The sequence below is a fragment of the Pezoporus wallicus genome, unplaced genomic scaffold (genome assembly GCF_028554395.1).
Source record: "Pezoporus wallicus isolate ANWC-B61680 ecotype Strahan unplaced genomic scaffold, APGP_CSIRO_Pwel_v1 contig_5787, whole genome shotgun sequence".
In the NCBI taxonomy this organism is placed as follows: Eukaryota; Metazoa; Chordata; class Aves; order Psittaciformes; family Psittacidae; genus Pezoporus; species Pezoporus wallicus.
The window spans coordinates 133,458-153,120 of NW_026637253.1; the positions used below are offsets into that span (position 1 = coordinate 133,458).

Below are 19,663 nucleotides of genomic sequence, written 5' to 3' on the forward strand. Positions count from 1 at the left end.
GAATGTATGACATTTAGTGATTCACCTAAGGTTGTTTGTCAGTCTTGGACTAACTGTCCCTTACTACCTATGTTATACTCTAGTTCCTTGTGGACTAACCTATCCTTCACTAGGACTGTGATTGTAACAGCATGAGAGAACCACAGGGGGGGGGCAGAAACAGGAGAGTGAGGTGTCACCTGTTTTTTCACTTTGTGAAGGGATGCTCAAGCCTCACAACAGCAGAGTATGCTGCAAACCCTTATCTCTTCTTTCATACTAATTCAGAGCAGTATAATAATTGCCTTCAGTCTGCTCTGAGAGCTTCCTTGCTGGACCTCATATGGGGGTGTGTGGAGGGGGAGCTGGCTTCCTCTTGCCCCGGGCAGTCCGCCTATTTCAATAGATGGGCTAGAGCTCCTGTATGACTGAAATTACTTCCTCACCACTGTTTCTAAAGCTGAAAGCTGAATAGCTTTAATTGCTCAAAAGGGCAGTAATCCCCTTGAAGTGCATTGTCTGTTGTGTCTTATTGGTATTATGGAGTAGAATTTACACATTAAAAAGGAACACAATTAGCTTTCTGCATTTACTGGGTATTACAAGCACAGTTGTGACATCACTGGCAGCCAATCAGACTGTGTCAGTTGTATGCAGAATCTAAAGTCCTTTCAGAAAAGAAAACACTTTGGAGATATTATTATGGTCTGTGTCTGATGTCTCTTGTTTCAGAGACTCCTTCAAGGGTGTAGAAGGCAATAATAATAAAAGTGACGATTACTCACTAATGGGGTCTGAAACTGGTTCTTGGATGTGTGGCATAAACTATACAAGGAAATAAATAGAGAATGAACCAGAGATTTAATCTTCCAAATGTGGTATTTCTTGAAAATAAGAGGTGACACAGGAATATTTTGATTACGTTTCTTTTTGCACTGCAAATGCAACAACTGGAAACTGAAAATCATCATTATGTTTTATAGACTGGAAAAGCTGTTTTAAGGACATCTGATAGTTTTCTGGGTATCGGCTGAGTAACAGCATTTTGCAAATACAGGATAACTTTGTGTTCACTCTTTCATCTGCGTAACCAAAACAAGTAGGAAGTGAACTGTTTAAAACTTCAGATAAGAGCTCCATTCTCCCCTGTTTTGCATCTTGAGCAGTCATTTATAAAGCAAGCGTGAGAAACTGCCAAATTTGAATTTTTTTTTACACTCATTTTGAGTGAGTGCTTGAGATCAAAACAGGTGTAAGTCAGTAAAGAATTAAAGTCCTTATGTTGACAGACTAAGATTTACTTAAGGCAGAGAAATGCTTTTACATACAGCCTAATTTCATCCTTGTGGTGGTAGCTCCTCATCCAGCACTGATTTTCCTGTTACCACTTTTGCCTACGTTTTTTTCCTGTAGCTTCTTCATCTGCAAAAGCTGCAGAAATAAGCAATCCTGTTATGTAGTTAAAATTATAAGTGGAAGGGAGGTGAAATTTAGAATGGAACTCAAAGACATAGAGGGCAAGAGATGAAGAAAGCTGTGGAGAAGCTTCTTGCCAAAAAGAAGTACAATTGTGTCATCTACTTGGGAGTGACAGGGAGATAAGTGCTAAACAGGGCTTGAAAAGCATTGGCATTTTGAACTAGATCCTGAAATAAAGAGTGGGTCCTTGTTGGCTGAAATAGAAACAATAGTAAGTCTTCATGCAGTGGTGGTATGGATGAGCTGGTATGTGTAAAGAAAATGCAAATGGGCTGAAATCAGGATTTGACTGATGTGACAAATCCAGAGGGATGTGTCCGACCTCTGCATGACTAGTGTTAAGCCTGTATTTTTAGGTGTGTTTGATTTTCCACATTTACCTGAAGGTCACAGGGAAAATTTCAGGTTACTGTGTATAAAATGGAAGTCCAAGAGATCTAGCCTCCTGTATGACATTGAAGTTGATGAACTCTGTACTGGGTATGTACACAGACTTGGGAGAGACTGAACCCTCCCTTTGGAGAGCCAGGATAATGACTTAAGAGTAGCTACTTTGCCTACAAGCTGTAGCAAAGATCATTGTCTCCACTTCTTCCTTCCATGTGCTTTGTCTGGTTTTAGGAGCTTAACCTTGGCCTGGCAACTCTTTTTGCTAATGTGTAGTGAGCAATGCAGATATCCCATACCACATGGGATACAAAGTTCATTCGCTTTGTCCATTTACCCAGTGAGAAAGGGGAGTTTCAGTGCTGCCTGACCTGGCAGTACGCAGGTACAGCTGTGTACTCTCCTCCTATGCTCCTTTGTAACCTCCATTCGTCCCCCTTTAACTGGGGATTATACAAATCCACGCTTGAGGGAATATTGCTGTGTTCTGCTGCCACGTAGAGGCTGAGGCAGGGACCAGCAGTGAAAAAATGACTGCCCATCTGCCTTGCAGGCAAATGAAGTTTAAAATAGATCTTATTCTATTATATTTGGATTTTCTTACCTTCATGGTGTAAGATGTAAGAAAATGCTTCTGTTTTCCATGAGCTGCATGGTATTTGCTTGATGTTTCAAAGATACTGTAGATTTTGCAGGATTTTTTTTTTTGTGTTTTTTTTTTTTTCCTCATTAGGTCTTGAGTCTGAAATGAAATGGGTTACAGTGACTTGTCAAACTGGATGACTGCTGGGAAGTAGGTGTGGAAAAGCTGCTTCTTTCAAGATTGCCTGACAGTGTTAAATAAGTGGGAAATGGAAATGAGGGTGGTTATGAGCTTCCGCATATGCATGTATGTGTTTTTTGCTTAGACCCACCATCTTGCTTCTCAATTCACTGGTGCCAGCAAAACGCTTCTGCCCTGTGCCTCAGGCTCTCCCTGCACCCATCCCCACCCTCTTCCTCTTCTTCAGGCCTTCCCTCCTCCAGAGCAGAAAAAGCCATTTAACCCAGGACAGGCCATATCTGAACGTTACCCAGTGTGAGGTGCTCTGCAGGGTCGCGACGGCCGCAGAGAAGGCTGAAAGTAACCGACTGCGCTCCTCAGCGCAGACCGGTGCAGGCAGCGGGGCGTTACTGCCGGCTCCTTCACGCATACCTGGTGGCCGCCCTCTTGCCGTTGCCATGTGGTGGTGTTTGAATCGGAACCACGGAGTCCCCAGGGGTCTGGCAGTTAAACGGCCAGCCAGGGCGGTTGGGCGGTTGAGGGGGGTGGCCCTTCAGGGCAGAGTATCAGGGAGGGCCCTTTGCCCCTCGGGATAAAGTAATTATTTTAAGACAAGGTCTTTCCAGAGAAACGGGTGCCTGAAGGTGTGCAAGAGCCTGTGGGCCTGGAGCAGTTGAGTGCAGCCCCCAGGGGGGTGATGTTCAGCTGCTTTTCGGTTGGTGCCCCCCCCCAAATGTCACAGCTGAGGTATGAGCACAGGGAATTTAAACTGAAGAGAGGTTAGTGCTTTCTTGGTCATTTTTCACTGATGAGCTTTGAGGGACAGGCTGCAGGTTGAGAACCACACCTGGAAGATACTCTGTGTTGTATGGTGTATGTATATTTTGAGTTTGGGGCTAGGTTTCAAAATGTGTATCTTTTCCTTCCCACTGCTCTTTAGCTGGAGAGGAAAAGAGGCTGAGGTGAAGGCTGAGGTGAGCCTCCTGTGTGAAGAAAGTTGTCACTACAGATGTCACTGTTTGCAGCCTGCTCTCCCTGTTGAATCCAGGGAAAACTGTTGTCAGCTAAAAGGTTTTCTAAGCAGCTTGAACTTCACAATGTGCAGTTGTTGATGCCTGCATTTTTCCTCTATAGTGTCATCAAACATGCTTGCTTTGAAAGTGCATGCAGATTTACTTTATAGTGCTGCAGCATAAATGAGGGAAAAACCCCTTTTTCTGTGATACCAATTAAATACACATACCTTGCAACAGTAATTGTGTAAATTTGATGAGTCCATAACATCAATTTAAGGGGAAATGAAGCAACACAATAATAACATCAGTATTGTTCTAAAGGTAGTTGAAATATTCATAGTTCTTTCAGTATTTTCAAATGTAACATTAAAAACATTCATAGAATTAAATCTGGATCCCAGCATTTGATAGCTTATGGAGGATATTTGGATTTAGTGAGAGACAGCTTCACTGGAATTGCATCCTTAGCAGTCTTAAATTTGGACATATGTGCATGTATGATGTGAATGCATATCTTTTGTGGTTTTAACTGTGACAACAGGTGTATATATATATATATACACGCGTATATTCAATGGCTGACTACTCATCAGAAATTCTCTAGCTCCCTACTTGCTGGAATTTTGCCAATGCTCAGATTTTGTATGTTTTGTATTTCTGGGAAAGCTCGTTTGTAGAAGAAAAGTTGACTTCCTTCTGAAGTATTTGAACAGAATACTTTTCTTGAACTTTAAAAGTAATGAGAACAGACTGAGGTTTTTTCTCCCTTTTGTATTTTATGTTGTGGAATGATCCTCTTTACTAAAGCTTTTTTTTTTTTTCTTGATTTAAGAGCTGTTGATCTTTGTCCAATGGCTGAAACAGATGGTTTTGAAATGCAGGAAGGTCCCAGGAGATGGCAGTGTACAATAACACATTTCAGAATATTTCTTGGAAACTAAAAGCATTTCAGAATTAAAACTGAGTTGTTATTTTGTAGAGTTTTCATATGATTCTTTCAGGGAAGTTTATCAAAGAACAGAGTGATCAGGTTTGTTTGTTTACTGATGGCCTATTTTAGTAGACAAGTTTGCATGTCATATCTTTTATACAGTGAACCACCACCATATATTAATCAAACTACTACACGATAAGATACAGTTTCCTTGTTCAGTATGTTTATATGCAATTCATAATGCGTTGTAACCTGCAAAGGGTTGTAGTCTGTGTTTGCTGTTAGGATAGCTCATTATTCAGTTTATTTTTTATTTTTACTGCAATAATACACACAGTTTTTATGTATCCTGCTCTACTGCAAATTAAACTCTAAGGCTAACCTAATTTAACACATCTTTTAATACTGTCCATACTACTTAGGTATACATGGTGCCTCAATTTTAATTTCTTTGCGGAGTTAGCTTATTATTATCTGAGAGTGTTAAAAGGGATTTGCTTCCATTGTGGGAACAATCTGTGGCCAGGTCTGGAGGTTACTTCAACCAGGCTAAGCACCTCTCATATCCTGTTGCGGGCTTTGAGCCCCCTTTTGAAGTATGTCGAAGAAGAGCATTTGAGGTCTAGCAGTGACCAAGAAAACAAGGTCATATGGGAACATCTGACCAATGACTTTGTGGTAATTGAGGAATTATAAAAAGCAGAAATTGTGTCAAAATATCAAGTTCTATTTATGATTTCTTTTGCAGTAGCTGGTGTCCGTGAAGATGTCTTTTTGATCTGGAAGGAATTAGAGGAAGCCAAGAGTACAGTGAGACAAATTCAGAAAATTTTATCAGAATCTGACCAGTCTGCTTCTCAAGATGGTATCATTTATGTTTCTTTCCAGACAGTTGCTGTTATATTAATGATTGGTATTTTATTTGTAGGCAGTTTTGATTACATGTCAATTTGGGGATGATTTTCTCAGAAATACCTATGTAGAGGTAGCACTTACACTTGGCATCTAAACTTAGGGTTGCTGAAAACTTTCCATTGCAAATCTGTTTAAACCTGCTGAACTTTAACGGCTCAACCTAAACACACCATTTTTAGTTCACCAGTGATTATGTTTAGAAATTGCCTAGATTTCAAAATATTGAAACTCCCTAAAAGGGAAGAAGTGTGGATTTGAATTCTTATAGTCAAAGGTAGAGGACTGAAACAGATTCTGGATGAGTGCTCTGACAACTTTTCTTTTAAGAAACATGGAGAAAACCCCACATTTGTTCATTAAACTAATAGTTCCCATTATGTTTGGCCTAGAACATGATCTGTTTGTTCTATGCATACTGATTGGATTGAGCCCTACTGGAGACAGAAGCAACATATCTGGTTTCTGAATCTCTGGAAGGCTTAAACAGGGGATGGTGAGAAGCTCAGCCTTGCTAAGATGGAGGTGCTCTGGGCATGCTCTGGAACAGAACTATCACGCTGACAAGACTTAAATACTGAAAACTCAAGAACCTGTAGATTCTAGGCAGCTTCAAGTGTTGGACTGCAACTCAGGGGGTGGATCTTCAGGATTATAGCTTTGATTGTTGGTACCTGTATTCTGCATTAGTTCCTGTTTTTAACATATTTACATGCTATCTGGTGATGTTTTTTCATAAGTTGATACAAGACTCAGGTTGAAATAGCACAAGGCATCAGTGATCTTGTGTAGCTCCAGTATTGTTTGTGCAGTGCAATTGCTTTTGCTTTAGCTAGGTGGAGGCTGGGGCCAGACACCCTTTTCTGGATCACCTGCTGAGAAACGCTTTGTACAGTCAGTTTGTCAGTCACTTGAACTCTCATCAGTGTGTTGAGTTGTGTGACTGCGGTGGTGATGTTTAAGATTCATAGTTGGGAACTTTTTCTGCACTGTGTTTGAACATCTGTCAGTAACATAACTCTACAGGACTTAAGCTTGATTTTTTTTCAACTGTGAAGGCATAATACAGTTCTTTATACTGGTAATAGCATCTTCTGAATGAGCAGGACTTCCCGTATGAAGTTAAACAGCTATACCATAATGCATATGAACAAAAAGGCCACAATAAAGCTGCAAGGGCAGCCCTAATTTCAGCATTTATTTATATATTCCTGACCACACAGCTTTAATGTTCTTTTAGTGTTTGCCTTCATACACAATCACTTCATAAATAAATTAAAATAAATGAACTTACAGTGTGATTTATTTTATCAGTTTTTCAGCATTGTTTGACTGTTTCCCATTGATCCAAATAGCTGCAGTCTTTCTGTCTGTCTGCATTTCTTCCTGCTTTTGCCTTCCTGATCTATTTGAAACATTCTGCTTCAAAATGTAGTTTGTTCTGAATATTGCAATGTTCTACAGGAGAAGAAACAGAAAAAAAGAGATACTTTTATCTGCTGACTCTCCAGAAAATGCACTAGTTAACTGAAATGTGTTTTTTCCATAAAGCATGTGGAAGAAGGAAAACAACAATTTTCTTTTTAAAATTATATGAATGCATTTGTGATACTTGCCACACTGGCTGTTCTAAGGACCACAAGCAATCAAAAATGTTTCCACATGAACAGGTCTGACCCTACACCTCCCCTGATGCTGGCTCATCTGCGTTTCTGTTAAGTCAGTAGATGTCTCCATAAGTTTGTTTACAGGCTTAGGATCTCAATACTGTTGTCACTGTAGCTGTATGTTAGTAAAGTAGATATTTATACCACCTAGGTTCACCAAAGTTGGAGTGTGACAAAATAAATTCACCCTGCTATGGGATCCACTGCTGGGACATTTGGTTTAGGTGTGGTTTATTGAGCTAGTGACAAGTGACTGCAGAACCCTCTATCCTGTTGCCAGTATCTAGAGATATGCAGTGCCCAACCTTAAGATGGTCCCTAGAAAATTTCTAAGACATAAATGATATAAAAAGGTAACATAAGAACTGTCATACCAGATCAGACAAAAAGAATACCCTGTTTCCTTCAGTATAAATTAAAAATGCTAGAAGGAGTGTGTAAAGCTACCGAAAATGAGTTAGGATGGCACACAAGTGATTTGTGGCTTGGGATACATGGGGCAATACTCAGCCTATAAAAAGGCAGTATTGCAGAGAAACACAATAAAATCTCTTCCAAAGACATTGTACTTTGCTTTTTACATTAAATGGTCTTCTCTGAAAAAGACCAATGGCAATGTTAACCAATATTCTTGACTGCATTTTCAATTTTGTCTTCTGTTGCTTCATTTTCTCAAATGATTCTCCTTGAAGTTAGATATGTTATAAAGGAATCCTTTCTGGCATTTTGTAATTCAACTAGTATGAAGGTTAAGCCAACCTTCATACTGCTAAGAATATTCCTTTTATATGTTGATCTTGTAGCTATTTGTCTTCTTTATTCTCTCTCTTCTGATGGGTTTGTTCCAGTTACAAAGGAATTTGTTGCAAAGAATTGTCTGATAAGGAAAAGGCCAGCTACCAAAATAGAGAATATTAAAAAGCAGTCAGAAATGTCCACTCACTCCAATACTGTCAGTGCAAGCAGGACAAGTTTGGAAATTTTGACTCCGGTATCATAGTCTGTTTTTGAAAATAGCTTATCCAAAATGAACTGTATTATACAGGAGATTTTGTTTGGTTTATTTTCTTTATTAGCAACCAAAGGTGATCATCCATTACAAAAGCATACATCTGACAAGTATTTGACTTCTGAGAAGTGGTTGCAGAAATATGGCTTAAAAGCTCAGAAGCTCACACTGTATGATGCACTTGCTGATAGTACTTTTCGCCATGCAGATGGGATTGTTGACATAAAAACTAAACCAGAAGATGAGTCTTCACAAACTGATGCTGTGGGTATTGTTAATTTTCCCTCATGTCCTGTGAGTTGCTTGGTTGTTCTTTTAAATCTTGTAAATTTGACTAATAGATGAATTTATAATTAAGTGTATGGTCTGTTGTTTTGTAGGTTTTGTTAAAATCAGCTTATTAGTAGGCTGGGACAAAGGTGTTCATAAATAAGATTGTGTCAAAGGGCCCTTTGAAAATTGCTGTTTCAAGGAGTCTTTCCTGGTCCACATACAGTTTGCAAAGAATCAGAACTGGGTTAAGCAATGCCTTGTTTTGCTATGCATTTGTGTGGGGTAGGTCAAAGCTTGTCATCTTTATTTTTCCTTAGAAGTGTTGGTCTCAGCTGCTCCAGTATTTGCAAGTCTTTAAACAAATTTGGATTAATTTGTGCTCTGTTTTTCTCAAGATTTATCATTACACTGTCTGGTAAGCATCTGTTCTTGCTAGCTACAGGAATAAAACCAGTTTCTACTGGCTTTTGCCACCCTGTCTCTATCTTCACCTGTTCATGTGCAACAAGCATGTGCCTTTGAAGTTTGTTCACTGGTTATTACTGCAAAATAAGGTGTTTTGGAACATAAACCATGTTTTTCTTGGCTGTAGGAGACAAAGAGGAAGGTAATTCATGCAAAATACTGCAACAGATTTGTACATACCTTCTGGAAAGATGGATCTATGGTTCACCTATATGTTAGTACAGAAAAGTATAAGCAGTATGAAGAGAAAATGAGGACAGCTCTCAGACAAGTGGAAGGAAGGTTAGTGTTCTGTCATGTAAAATCAGTTTGTATTATTTTTTTTTATGTTGGTGTTGAAATGTTTGACATTTACTGTCATATGAAGCTTAAGTTGTTGGTAAACTGCCAGTACTAAGCCAGAAATCTATTTTAGATTAGAATCTTGTGTGTAGGATTTCTTAGTAGCCATGTGAGAAAACTGATGAACAGTTTTATCTTTTGTTCTTCTGGAACACAAATGTGAGTCAGTTTGCACATTATTAAAATACTGCTAAAAGTGCCAAAAAGCATGAGGACATAAGGTGGCAGAGATCTTCTGGAATCATCATAGAATCATAGAATAGTTAGGGTTGGAAAGGACCTTAAGATCATCAAGTTCCAACCCCCCTGCCATGGGCAGGGACACCTCACGCTAAACCATATCACCCAAGGCCTTGTCCAGCCTGGTCTTGAACACTGCCAGGGATGGAGCATTCACAGCCTCCTTGGGCAACCTATTCCAGTGCCTCACCACCCTAACAGGGAAGAATTTCCTCATATCCAATCTAAACTTCCCCTGTTTAAGTTTTAACCCGTTACCCCTTGTCCTATCAGTATAGTCCCTAATGAAGAGTCCCTCCCCAGCATCCCTATAAGCCCCCTTCACATACTGGAACACTGCTATGAGGTCTCCATGCAGCCTTGTAAAGATTCATCCTGTGTACATCCTTGTGATACCTCTGACACCAGGTGGCACAGCTTGGCTTGTGCCCATACCGATAATGGTTACCTGTCCCTTTTGCAATTTTGTGTTGAAGACAAGTTTGAACAGCCTTTATCAGAGTCAAGGCATGAGCTAATAAGGCATAAGATCAGAAGTTCAGTGCCCAAGCTATCTCCCTAGTTTACTTTTCTGCAGCCATATAGATACACTCTTAGATTTTGTAGGACATCTACCAAAAAATATGCAGTCTGAGGGTGTGATGCATCTGGCCTAAAGATGCCCTCAAGTAAATTGGCTTTTATACCTACATTAGGAGAAGAAGGAAACTTCAAAAATGGATACTGTAGAACTGACAGAAAGAATAAATGTTGTCCTCTGTTTTGTATATTAGAATCATGGAATGGTTTGGTTTGGAAGGGACCTTAAAGACCATCTAGTTCCAACTCCCTTGCCATGGGCAGGGATGCCTTCCCGTAGATCAGGTTGCTCAAAGCCCATCCAACCTGGCCTTGTACACTGCCAGGGATGGGGCAGCCACAACTCCTGTGGCTAATAAGAGGTATCACTGAAATCACTGAGTCATTGTCCTAATGTCTCACATTAGGACAGTGAGAAGTCTTGCTGAAAAAAGCGGGATGAGAATTTTTATTTTATTGCTGCTTCTCTACCAAAAGTATAACAGCTTGATTACATCTATCGAGGTCAGAGAGAGTTTTGTTATTCCTTTCAGTTTATCTTCATCTTGCTGTATTCAAGCTAGTAATAACATGCTGTGACAGAAAAATTTGAGGTGAGGGGTTTTGATGAGTACGTAGCTTTGAAGTCCAAGCCAAGTTTATGGATTTGCTGTTTTGAATGGTTCATCTAATTGTTAAAAAGTGTTGGTTGACCTCATCAAACACTTTGGGGAAAATAACTGATGGCAAAATAGCTCTCAGTAGCAAATGTAACAGGATCTTCTAAGTTTCCATGACATCATTTTTTTCCTAGGCCCATTTTATTCCGTCTGTTAAATGTCTCTGTTTCAGAGTAGACAAGTAGTTTATGACTCTCAAGGGAAATTAGATTTGGACCTGATGCAGCTATTACTAAGGAAATGTTCTTGTACACAGCAGTATGTATGCAGGTATTTAACTGGCAGGTATGCTTCAATCCTATTTAAAATGTAAAACGAAGTCTGTATTTAAGGCTCAAGGCCAGCAAAACATTGAAGCATCTATATTATATTAAGACTCTTCAAAGCGCTTAAGTTCCTTGCAGAATAGATTCTCAAGTGGTTTCCTGAAAAGGGAGGTGGATTAGCCTATGCTTAAATGATTTCTTGAGTTCATGCTGGAGAACAGTTACAGGGGCAATAGTTAACAGTTACTTCCACATGGAATTTCCCAGCTCAAAGTACCCAATAGTTGGCTTTATAAAGATGCTGTATTGCTTTGTCTGTTTTGTCTGTTTCTAGAGTCCTACAGAAATTAGAAACTAAAAATGCCTTGTGTTGTTATGTAGTGATTGGTTTATCAAGCCTAATATACAGCTTCTGACAGTGACTAGTAGCAGGTGCTTCTGGAAAGAGAATAAGAAGTAAAGGAGTGGTAAAAAGATCCTTCCTGTTAGATTCTAATGAGCAAAGCTATAAAAATCTTACAGACCAGGTTTGATTTTTTTTTTCTTCCCGAGGATTAAGTGGCTTCAACAAGGAAGCAGAGGGCTCTTTGGGAATGTGTTTGAAGATGATGTCTATATTCTCATTGATACATCCCAGTCTATGAAAGACAAGTTGCCACTGGTGAAGGAGAAAATATTTCAGCTCATACAGGTATGATAAAGTGATGATTCTGAAGACTGAGGAGCATTTTAGAGTAGGCTCATCTTTCCTGGATGGTTGTCACTCTAATATTTAAAAAAAAAAAAAAAAAATTACGGCTTTATAAAAATATTTTTAGCTTTCTTGATGTGATCACTTTTTTTCAGTTAAAAATTTATATTTTTCCCTCTTTTGTACAAACATTTGAAAAAATCTGGAGAAAAGAAGGCTTTAGTAGTTCTTATTTCCCTCGAATCACCTCCCTCCTAAAAAAACCTCAAGCCAACCACAACTCCAGCCAAAAAAGCTATGCAATGAAACACCTTCTGGCATTTTTATTTGTATTTTTAAGCAGTGTCATCTGATTCCACTGGCATGTTGTGATTTGTCACATCTATTCTAGACTCACCTTCATACTTTTACAATAAAGGGTGTAGAACATTTTGAACTTGCTTGCATCTTGCAGTGACTCAGAACATTACAAAGTGCACAAGTACCTCAAAAGCCGTGAGTACTGGGAGACACACCTAAGAGATAGTTTGTTTCACCTAGTTTTAGAAATCTACAGTGATGTTACCTAAGCTTACATTAATATTTGACAGAAGCAGGCACTGTTTAATCTGAACTTTTTTTTTTACTTTTTTTTTTTTTTTTACTTCAGGGGTGTAACTGACAAAAATTCTATCAGTCTGGCATTCATGGGAATCATTAGTAGGGCTAGAAAATTTATAACAGGGAGGTTTTTGAGCTAAGTGCACAACTGCTAGGACATAGTACGAGGTGGTCCTAAAGGCAGATCACTAGCGCTAGAAAATTATTAGATTCTGTGCCAGGAAGTTTCACAGTCAGCTGCACAAAAATGGAGATGAAAGGGAGGCAAAGATTCCAGGCTCTGAAAGTTTGTGTTAGCTTGCATAAATCTTCCCCTCCTTATAACTTTGGTCCAAAAGCAACTTCAGCAAATTCTTAGCTTAATTCTCTCCTGCTGTCCTAGTTCCCCTTGCCAGTGCTCTACTTTTGATTCTCATTCTCCCTCTCTAAATGATCTTACTTTGTTTCTGATTTCGGTTTCCTTTGGTAAGCAGTAATAATCTCTTTCATACACCACTTTCTTAATCATTTCTCACACCCAGTTTCGTTTCTCTCTTTCTTGCCCTCCTAGACATTTGCTATTCAAGTAGTTTGAGAAGTATGAGTCAATGGAGGCTTATATTGGGAAGTTCAAGTAATCTTAATAATTCCAGGCAATAATTGTCTCTCTATAATATGTCTCTCTACACCATAACTGAATATTATCATAATTTATTGTAACCATATAATCAACTGTATATTAATTAAAATAACTCCTATTAGGCAGTATTTTAGGATGCAAGTATTCTTTAAGACTGAGTAAATTTCAAGTGCTATATTTTGCAGGAACAACTGAGACACAAAAAGAGATTTAACTTCGTGAAGTTTAGTGCCCAAGCATTGGCATGGCAAGAGAAACTTGCTGAAGTTAATGAGGAAAATTTGCGAGATGCCTGGCTTTGGATAAAAGGGCTTAAGGTAACATGGCAACTAATTATCACAAAGTGTGTTTGTACAAAGTTATAGTTGTGTCTTCTCTTTCAGTATGGCTGGGGTATTTTTGGACTAAGTATTTGACTTGAGTAAGCTGAAAATATAGATGATGATGACTTTAGTATATCTGAGTACTGTCAGGTATAAAAATCCTTTAACAGTGGACTTGTTTATAAGATCATATTAATTCAACTTGCAGCCTGCTATGTTTAGTAGGCACAATGCAGACACTGGCCTATATGATTTCTGTAGGAACCATGACAGTGCTCAGACCCTGTGTCTGAATTTGTCACTCCTTCTGCAGGGCTGCTGCACAGATGAGGGCTGTGGCTGGCAGACTTGCAGCTCAGAGGTGATACAGGAAATTGCTTCCAGTGAGCTGGAGGAGCATTTTTGCTCTTGTTTGGTGCATAGATAGCTGACTTCAGCCTTCATAGGAACATGAGAACATCCATACTCAGACCAAGTATCTGTCTACCTACCCAATATTCTTTCTCTGACAGTGGCCAAAATCTGAGGATTTTTCCCTGAAACAGAAATGCTTGTGATCAGCCACAGACAGGTACCAGATCATAACCATCCGCAGCTTTAGGACCAGTTAATATGTCAAATGTGGACAGCAATGTTATGAGTACAGGACTGAAAATCAGTAATACAACACAGCAGATATATGCTATACTGTGTTTTCTAACACAGAAAACTACATTTATATAATAAAAATATAATAATAAATTTATTATTTATATAATAAAAGAACATTATGACAGCTCTTCCTTAGACTTAATGAAATTCCTGGGGATGAGGGAATTGGGGAAGCTACATAATGCCTCTGAGACTACAAAGCAAGATAAATAACTTGATATTCTCAGAAAATAGACAAATACATGGACAAAAGAAATTATTAGTATGGCCTCACTGAGTGGTTGGTGACTACTTATAACTGAGGTTAGTAAACTTGATTTTACTGTCTTCCTTGAGAGTCAAAAAGTTGGCTCTGTTTAAACCATATATGTGGTTCAGCATCATGCAAATTCAATAATACTTTGAACTACTATAATTCGATACCGTCTTGTATATGTATTTGGGAATGGCCTTTTTCATCATTATTCATGAAGTTGTGAATTGTTGATTATAAGTTTCCTTCTAAGTTCAGATCCAGATATCTGAAATGGTACAAGGAATGGTACAAGAACAGTCTCTTTTTTCAAGCCTGACATCTGCTGCTGACCTTTTAGTCTGTTTAAGGCAGTGCAAGCATAAGTCTGAGATCAGAAAGCTGCCTTTACAGTGAAGTTGAAATGAACAGAAGATTGCTCTGGAATATTAATCAGAGTAGATCCTTTGATCTGATTTTATACACTTTGGTCCCAGGGTGTTGGATAAGGAAGCTGAGCTGGAAACAGTAACAAACTGTTCCTTATAAATCCTTCAGAGATGACAACATTTAAAATTTTTGGGGTGATTATGCCACCTAGTTGAAGCATGTCAACTTTGTTTAAACACTGATAAAACCAGTGTTCATATGTAGTAGTAGCAACTGAGAAATTAAAATTAATAGCTTTTACTGTAAGGTACATAGTTATTTCCTTTAGATTATCATCCACAGTACGTTCCCATAATATAGTGGAAGAAGTTGTTTTGTTTCAAGTCAGATCAAAATTGTGTGCCATTATTGAGAAAACCCAGGATGGCTATTTTACACATAATAATGAGTGATGTGTATATAAAACTTTATAAAGCTTACAAAAATATTGGGAATAATAGACATATTTAACACAGGTAAAGTGGCTCAGGCTAGTTATTTCTTATGAGTAGGTACTGGTAAGGATTGTTTGTGAATTACAAGATAAGATTATGAAGTGTCTGTGCTGTCTTGTTTCCTGGTCCATACACTCTTACGCAGCCATACAGAGTTAGTCTCAGAGTGTACTTCCTATTACATTTCACCTGATTTACTTACTTTGCCCTTTCTAATATAACTGTTTGCTGGATGGAAGGATTAGAAGAAGTTTTAACACAGTAAATAAGACTGAAGAAACAGTCATAGAATCGTAGAATGATTTGGGTTGGAAGAGACCTTAAAGATCATCTAGAACCAGCCCCCCTGCCATGGACAGGGACACCTTCCACTTAGACCAGATAGCTCAAAGCCAGGTTGCTCAAAGCCCCGTCTAACCTGGCCTTGAACACTGCCAGGGATGGGGCACCCACAGCTTCTCTGGGTAACCTGTTCCAGTGCCTCACCACCCTTGCAGTAAAGAATGATATCTATTAACATGTTTTTGCATGTATGGGTCAATGTTAAGGATTTGTATTTATCTTCTGTAATGGATTATATAAGTGGATCCTGAGTCTCTCCTCACTTACATTACTCACTGCCCTCCAGAGTGGTACTCAAGTGTTATACTAGCTTATATCTTTTCACGGATTTTTACATTGGCTCCATTAAAAGATTAAGACTAACACATGATGAAACACTTTTCCATACTGATAAAACCTTATCTTTCCCTTAAATATGGAAGGTTTTGTACACTAAATGTTTAAAAGGAAATCTGAAGACGCAGAATGTAGTTTATAGGTTCCTGTAAGCCATAAATGAATTTCTGTGAGTTTAGAGTTGCATTTAGTATAAAAGAAAAAAGACACACCATGATTACTACATATGCAAATGACACAAGGAAAATGCTAGTATTGCTCAAATTGGAATTTTTAGGGGCACAGTACTGCTTTACTGGATATGTTTTGTGCTTATAGCTAACTTCCATGCTAAATAATAAATGATGTCTACATTGGTGTGCCAAGGGTGTAGATGGGAGATGATAGTTTGGAAAAAATGTTGCTCAGAAAACCAGCAAGTCCTTTATGTATTTTTGAGAAATAAACTTGTGCAACTCTTTTGTGGAGCTTTTGAATTATTTGGTTAAGTAAAATACGTATTTCCAAGGGAGTGTGTTGAGTTGGCAATCAGTAGCTTTAGTGGGAAAATATAATACAATGTATCTTCATTTTAAATCTTCCTACCTGTTTATAGTCTTTCAGTGATTGCTTCTGCTTTTACAGCTCATATTTCTGTTGCCAACATTTTGCTTGTGTCTTTGCATAAGCACTGAATACCAATTTGATACCAATTCATGCTACTTTGACACTAGCTTTGATTTTTCTAGCTAGATGACAAATATTTTCACCATTTTATTACTGATTTTGTTTCTGTAATATCCTTTAAATCAGTACACTGTCATTATGAATTTAAGAACAAAGAACTGTTAGTATTTATAGCTGTCTCTTTATTTTTTCTTTTTGGTTTCTTAGGTTGGAGGTTCCACAAATACACTCAAAGCTCTCCAGATTGCTCTGGCTGATACTGACACGCAGGCAATTTATCTCTTGACTGATGGGAGACCTGATCAGGTATTTCTGAAGTTGGAAAAGAGAAAATGCAGTATTGTGGTGTCAGAAGGCTGAAGTATGAGATGAATATCATACCTGCAGAGCTGAGTCTCTTGGAATCTGTCAGATGTGGTCATAATATTGAAAAATGTTATCTGAGAAATGTACTGTTGGTGAAGGGGTTTTGATTAGAACTCTCCATGCACAGTCCAGTCTTTAGTGCATGATAACTCTTGATGTTTCTCATGAGTTGTTTTAAGGATCTGGTAATGGATTAAATGAAATGGATATGTTACTATCAAGATTAGAATTTGTGTTAAATAAAATGTCTCTGTAACTTAGTACAAATATATCATGAATTAAAAAAAAAAAAAATAATGACGGTCCATGATATGGCTGGATTTAAATATTAAAAAGCTGTAATCTTGCATCCCTAAACAGAAAATTATTGCTATCATCCCCACACACTAGTTTATGTTCAACATTTTCCCTCAAAGAACACATTAAATATATAAGTAGGCACCTTCTTACATTGTGTTGCAGAACTTGCACAAAGGCTATGCCATTTTTGAGAAGGACCTATTTTATTTTTTTTTCTCATATAAAGGTGTTATCATTAATATTATCATAGAATCATAGAATCAACTAGGTTGGAAAAGACCTTTAAGATCATCAAGTCCAACTGTTATGCCAGGACTTCCAAGACCACCACTAAACCATGTCACTGAGGACCCCATCAACATGGTTTTTGAACACTTCTAGAGACAGTGATTCCACCACTTCCCTGGGCAGCCTGTTCCAATGCCTGACCACCCTCTCTGTGAAGAAGTTTTTCCTAATATCCAATCTATACTATTGTTCCATTAGGTCTCTGTATGATTCCAGTTTTTTCCTACTGAGTCAAATTTGATCTTATGTAGGTGCAATTCTGGAGTAGCAGCAGTCTGGTACTGCTTTAAGTCTAGTTTTAAGTGGATAATGAAATCGAAAGTATGTTTTTATTTTTGAATATGTTGCTACCATAACTTTAAATGATGCTATTTCATGTTATATCACCCTATGCAACACCAACTAAAAACTGTAAAAACCCAGTTTCAAGCTGTAATGCCTGGTGAAAACTAACCTGTATGCTGAGAATGGCATTTAAAAAATACTTTATTTGCCCTTGAAAATTTACCTTGCTTGTAATAGCAAATATGCAACAAAATCCTGACTTTACTTAGGCAAATAGCTGGGCTGAAGACCACATGAAATTAACTACTGAAGAATATTAAATATATATAGGATTCAGAAAGTATCATAAATTGCATAAATACTTTATTTATGCCCTGATAAGGAAGAAAAAAAGAAAAAAAAATTCTCCAAAAGTTGGAGAAGTGAGTCAATAATTTTTTTCTACTATATTCTTCAGCATTTTTGGACATGGTACATCTTATATATTCTCACCTGATTTTGATTTCTTTCTTGGAGTAGGAACACTAGGTTTCCTGTTTTCTCCACCTCTATTTTGTTTCCTGGTATTGAATCAACTTTTCATTGAACTAATTTAGCTTAATATATCAACAGTTATATATGTCAAAAAATATTATAATATACATCTAGTGATACTGAACACCAATGTAGTAGTTTAATTTCCTATGCTTTAGTAATTTGCTTTAAGATTTTAGAAACAAAGAGTACTGATTTTATTACAACTAACACTTTATTTTATTAGAGTATCCTGTGCCTTAATGCATTATCAGTGTTTCAAATTCAGTTTTCAATTAGCTCATTTTATTTAATGTGAAATAGCTATCCATATAAAATGTATGCTTTTAACTGCTCTACATGTGTCTCTAAGCAACAGTATGACTGATTAAATACTTAAATATTCTCCATGTTTCCATAAATACATTTCTAGATGCCACATGTTTAATATATATTTTTGATTTACAGCCCCCCCCCCATAATTTTGGCTCATGTCCAGATTCACTGTAAAGTTCCCATCCATACTGTGTCCTTCAACTGTGATGATACAGAAGCTAATAAATTTTTGTATGAACTATCTACTGAAACAGAGGGACGGTTCCATTATTACAACATTTATTTGACTGATCCTGATGCTTCGGAGTTTATTGTTGTGAGTATCTTAAAATAAATGTTTGTTTCTTCATATCATATATCATATCATTCTATTGAAGTAACTATGACTCACATCATTGTGATTTCATGTAAGAGATTATTGAAAAAGAGGATTTATCCTAGTCAGATTTGAAGTGATGTGAAAGCAATCTCTGACATTTTTTCTTATGAACTTGTACTAGATCACAACAAAAAAAGCCCAAATATCATGCAAAGTACATTTGTAATGCTACTGTTGCCAAAAAAAAAACAACAGAAACCAACACCCAAACCACATATAGACCAAATTAAGCTCTGGAAGAAACACATATGATCTCTGTGGTCTCAAAAATCAGTCACTTTTTAAAATAAAACTATGGTTTGTATCATACCAGTAAATGAAAGATATCAGAGCTGAATTTGAATGATGATGAAGGAATGATTCTATGAATTTTGCTTAAAGTTTGCTCTACAGTAGCCACTGGGGAGAGATCTATAATGAGTAAAATGACTGTAATAGCAATGATCTATCATGTGTGACTAAGCGACTCAATCTAGCAATTCCCTATAGGAAATTTCTGAACTGACTATCAGAAACACCCATTTAAAGTATATTCTTGTTTTTAATTAAGGTAGAGTTAATTAGTTCCACAACTTTTACAAATGGTGGTAGTGGAACAATGAGAGCAATAAGGAACAAGACAGTAGCAGGAGATGTAGTAGAAATACTCCAGCTCTTGAAAGGTATCAGACTGTGTACTGCACAATTTCCATGATTCTGCTGGTGCAGACTGTGTGAAACTGAGCATGTTGGAAAGATGAGGGGCAGTCTGTGTTCTCCAACTCCAGACTTCTGGCCCTGTGGGAGTTGTAAAGGGATCCTTCCTGTTTCCTCCTGTAGTCCAAATGATTCATATTTAGTTCCATTGTTTACTTGAAGAGTATGTTTTTTACGTCTCATTTT

At 37.7% G+C, this 19,663-nt stretch overlaps 1 protein-coding gene across 1 annotated transcript in view; it reads left to right on the forward strand.

The window, feature by feature from the left end:
* Positions 1–19,663, forward strand: part of VWA3B (von Willebrand factor A domain containing 3B) — a 66,392-nt gene that overhangs the window by 16,081 nt on the left and 30,648 nt on the right. Inside the window, exons 9-15 of the mRNA XM_057404449.1 lie at positions 5,307–5,423; positions 8,214–8,410; positions 9,012–9,166; positions 11,523–11,661; positions 13,066–13,197; positions 16,522–16,631; positions 18,535–18,718. Coding sequence (XP_057260432.1) covers positions 5,307–5,423; positions 8,214–8,410; positions 9,012–9,166; positions 11,523–11,661; positions 13,066–13,197; positions 16,522–16,631; positions 18,535–18,718 — 1,034 coding nt within the window. The remainder of the gene's footprint in view (positions 1–5,306; positions 5,424–8,213; positions 8,411–9,011; positions 9,167–11,522; positions 11,662–13,065; positions 13,198–16,521; positions 16,632–18,534; positions 18,719–19,663) is intronic.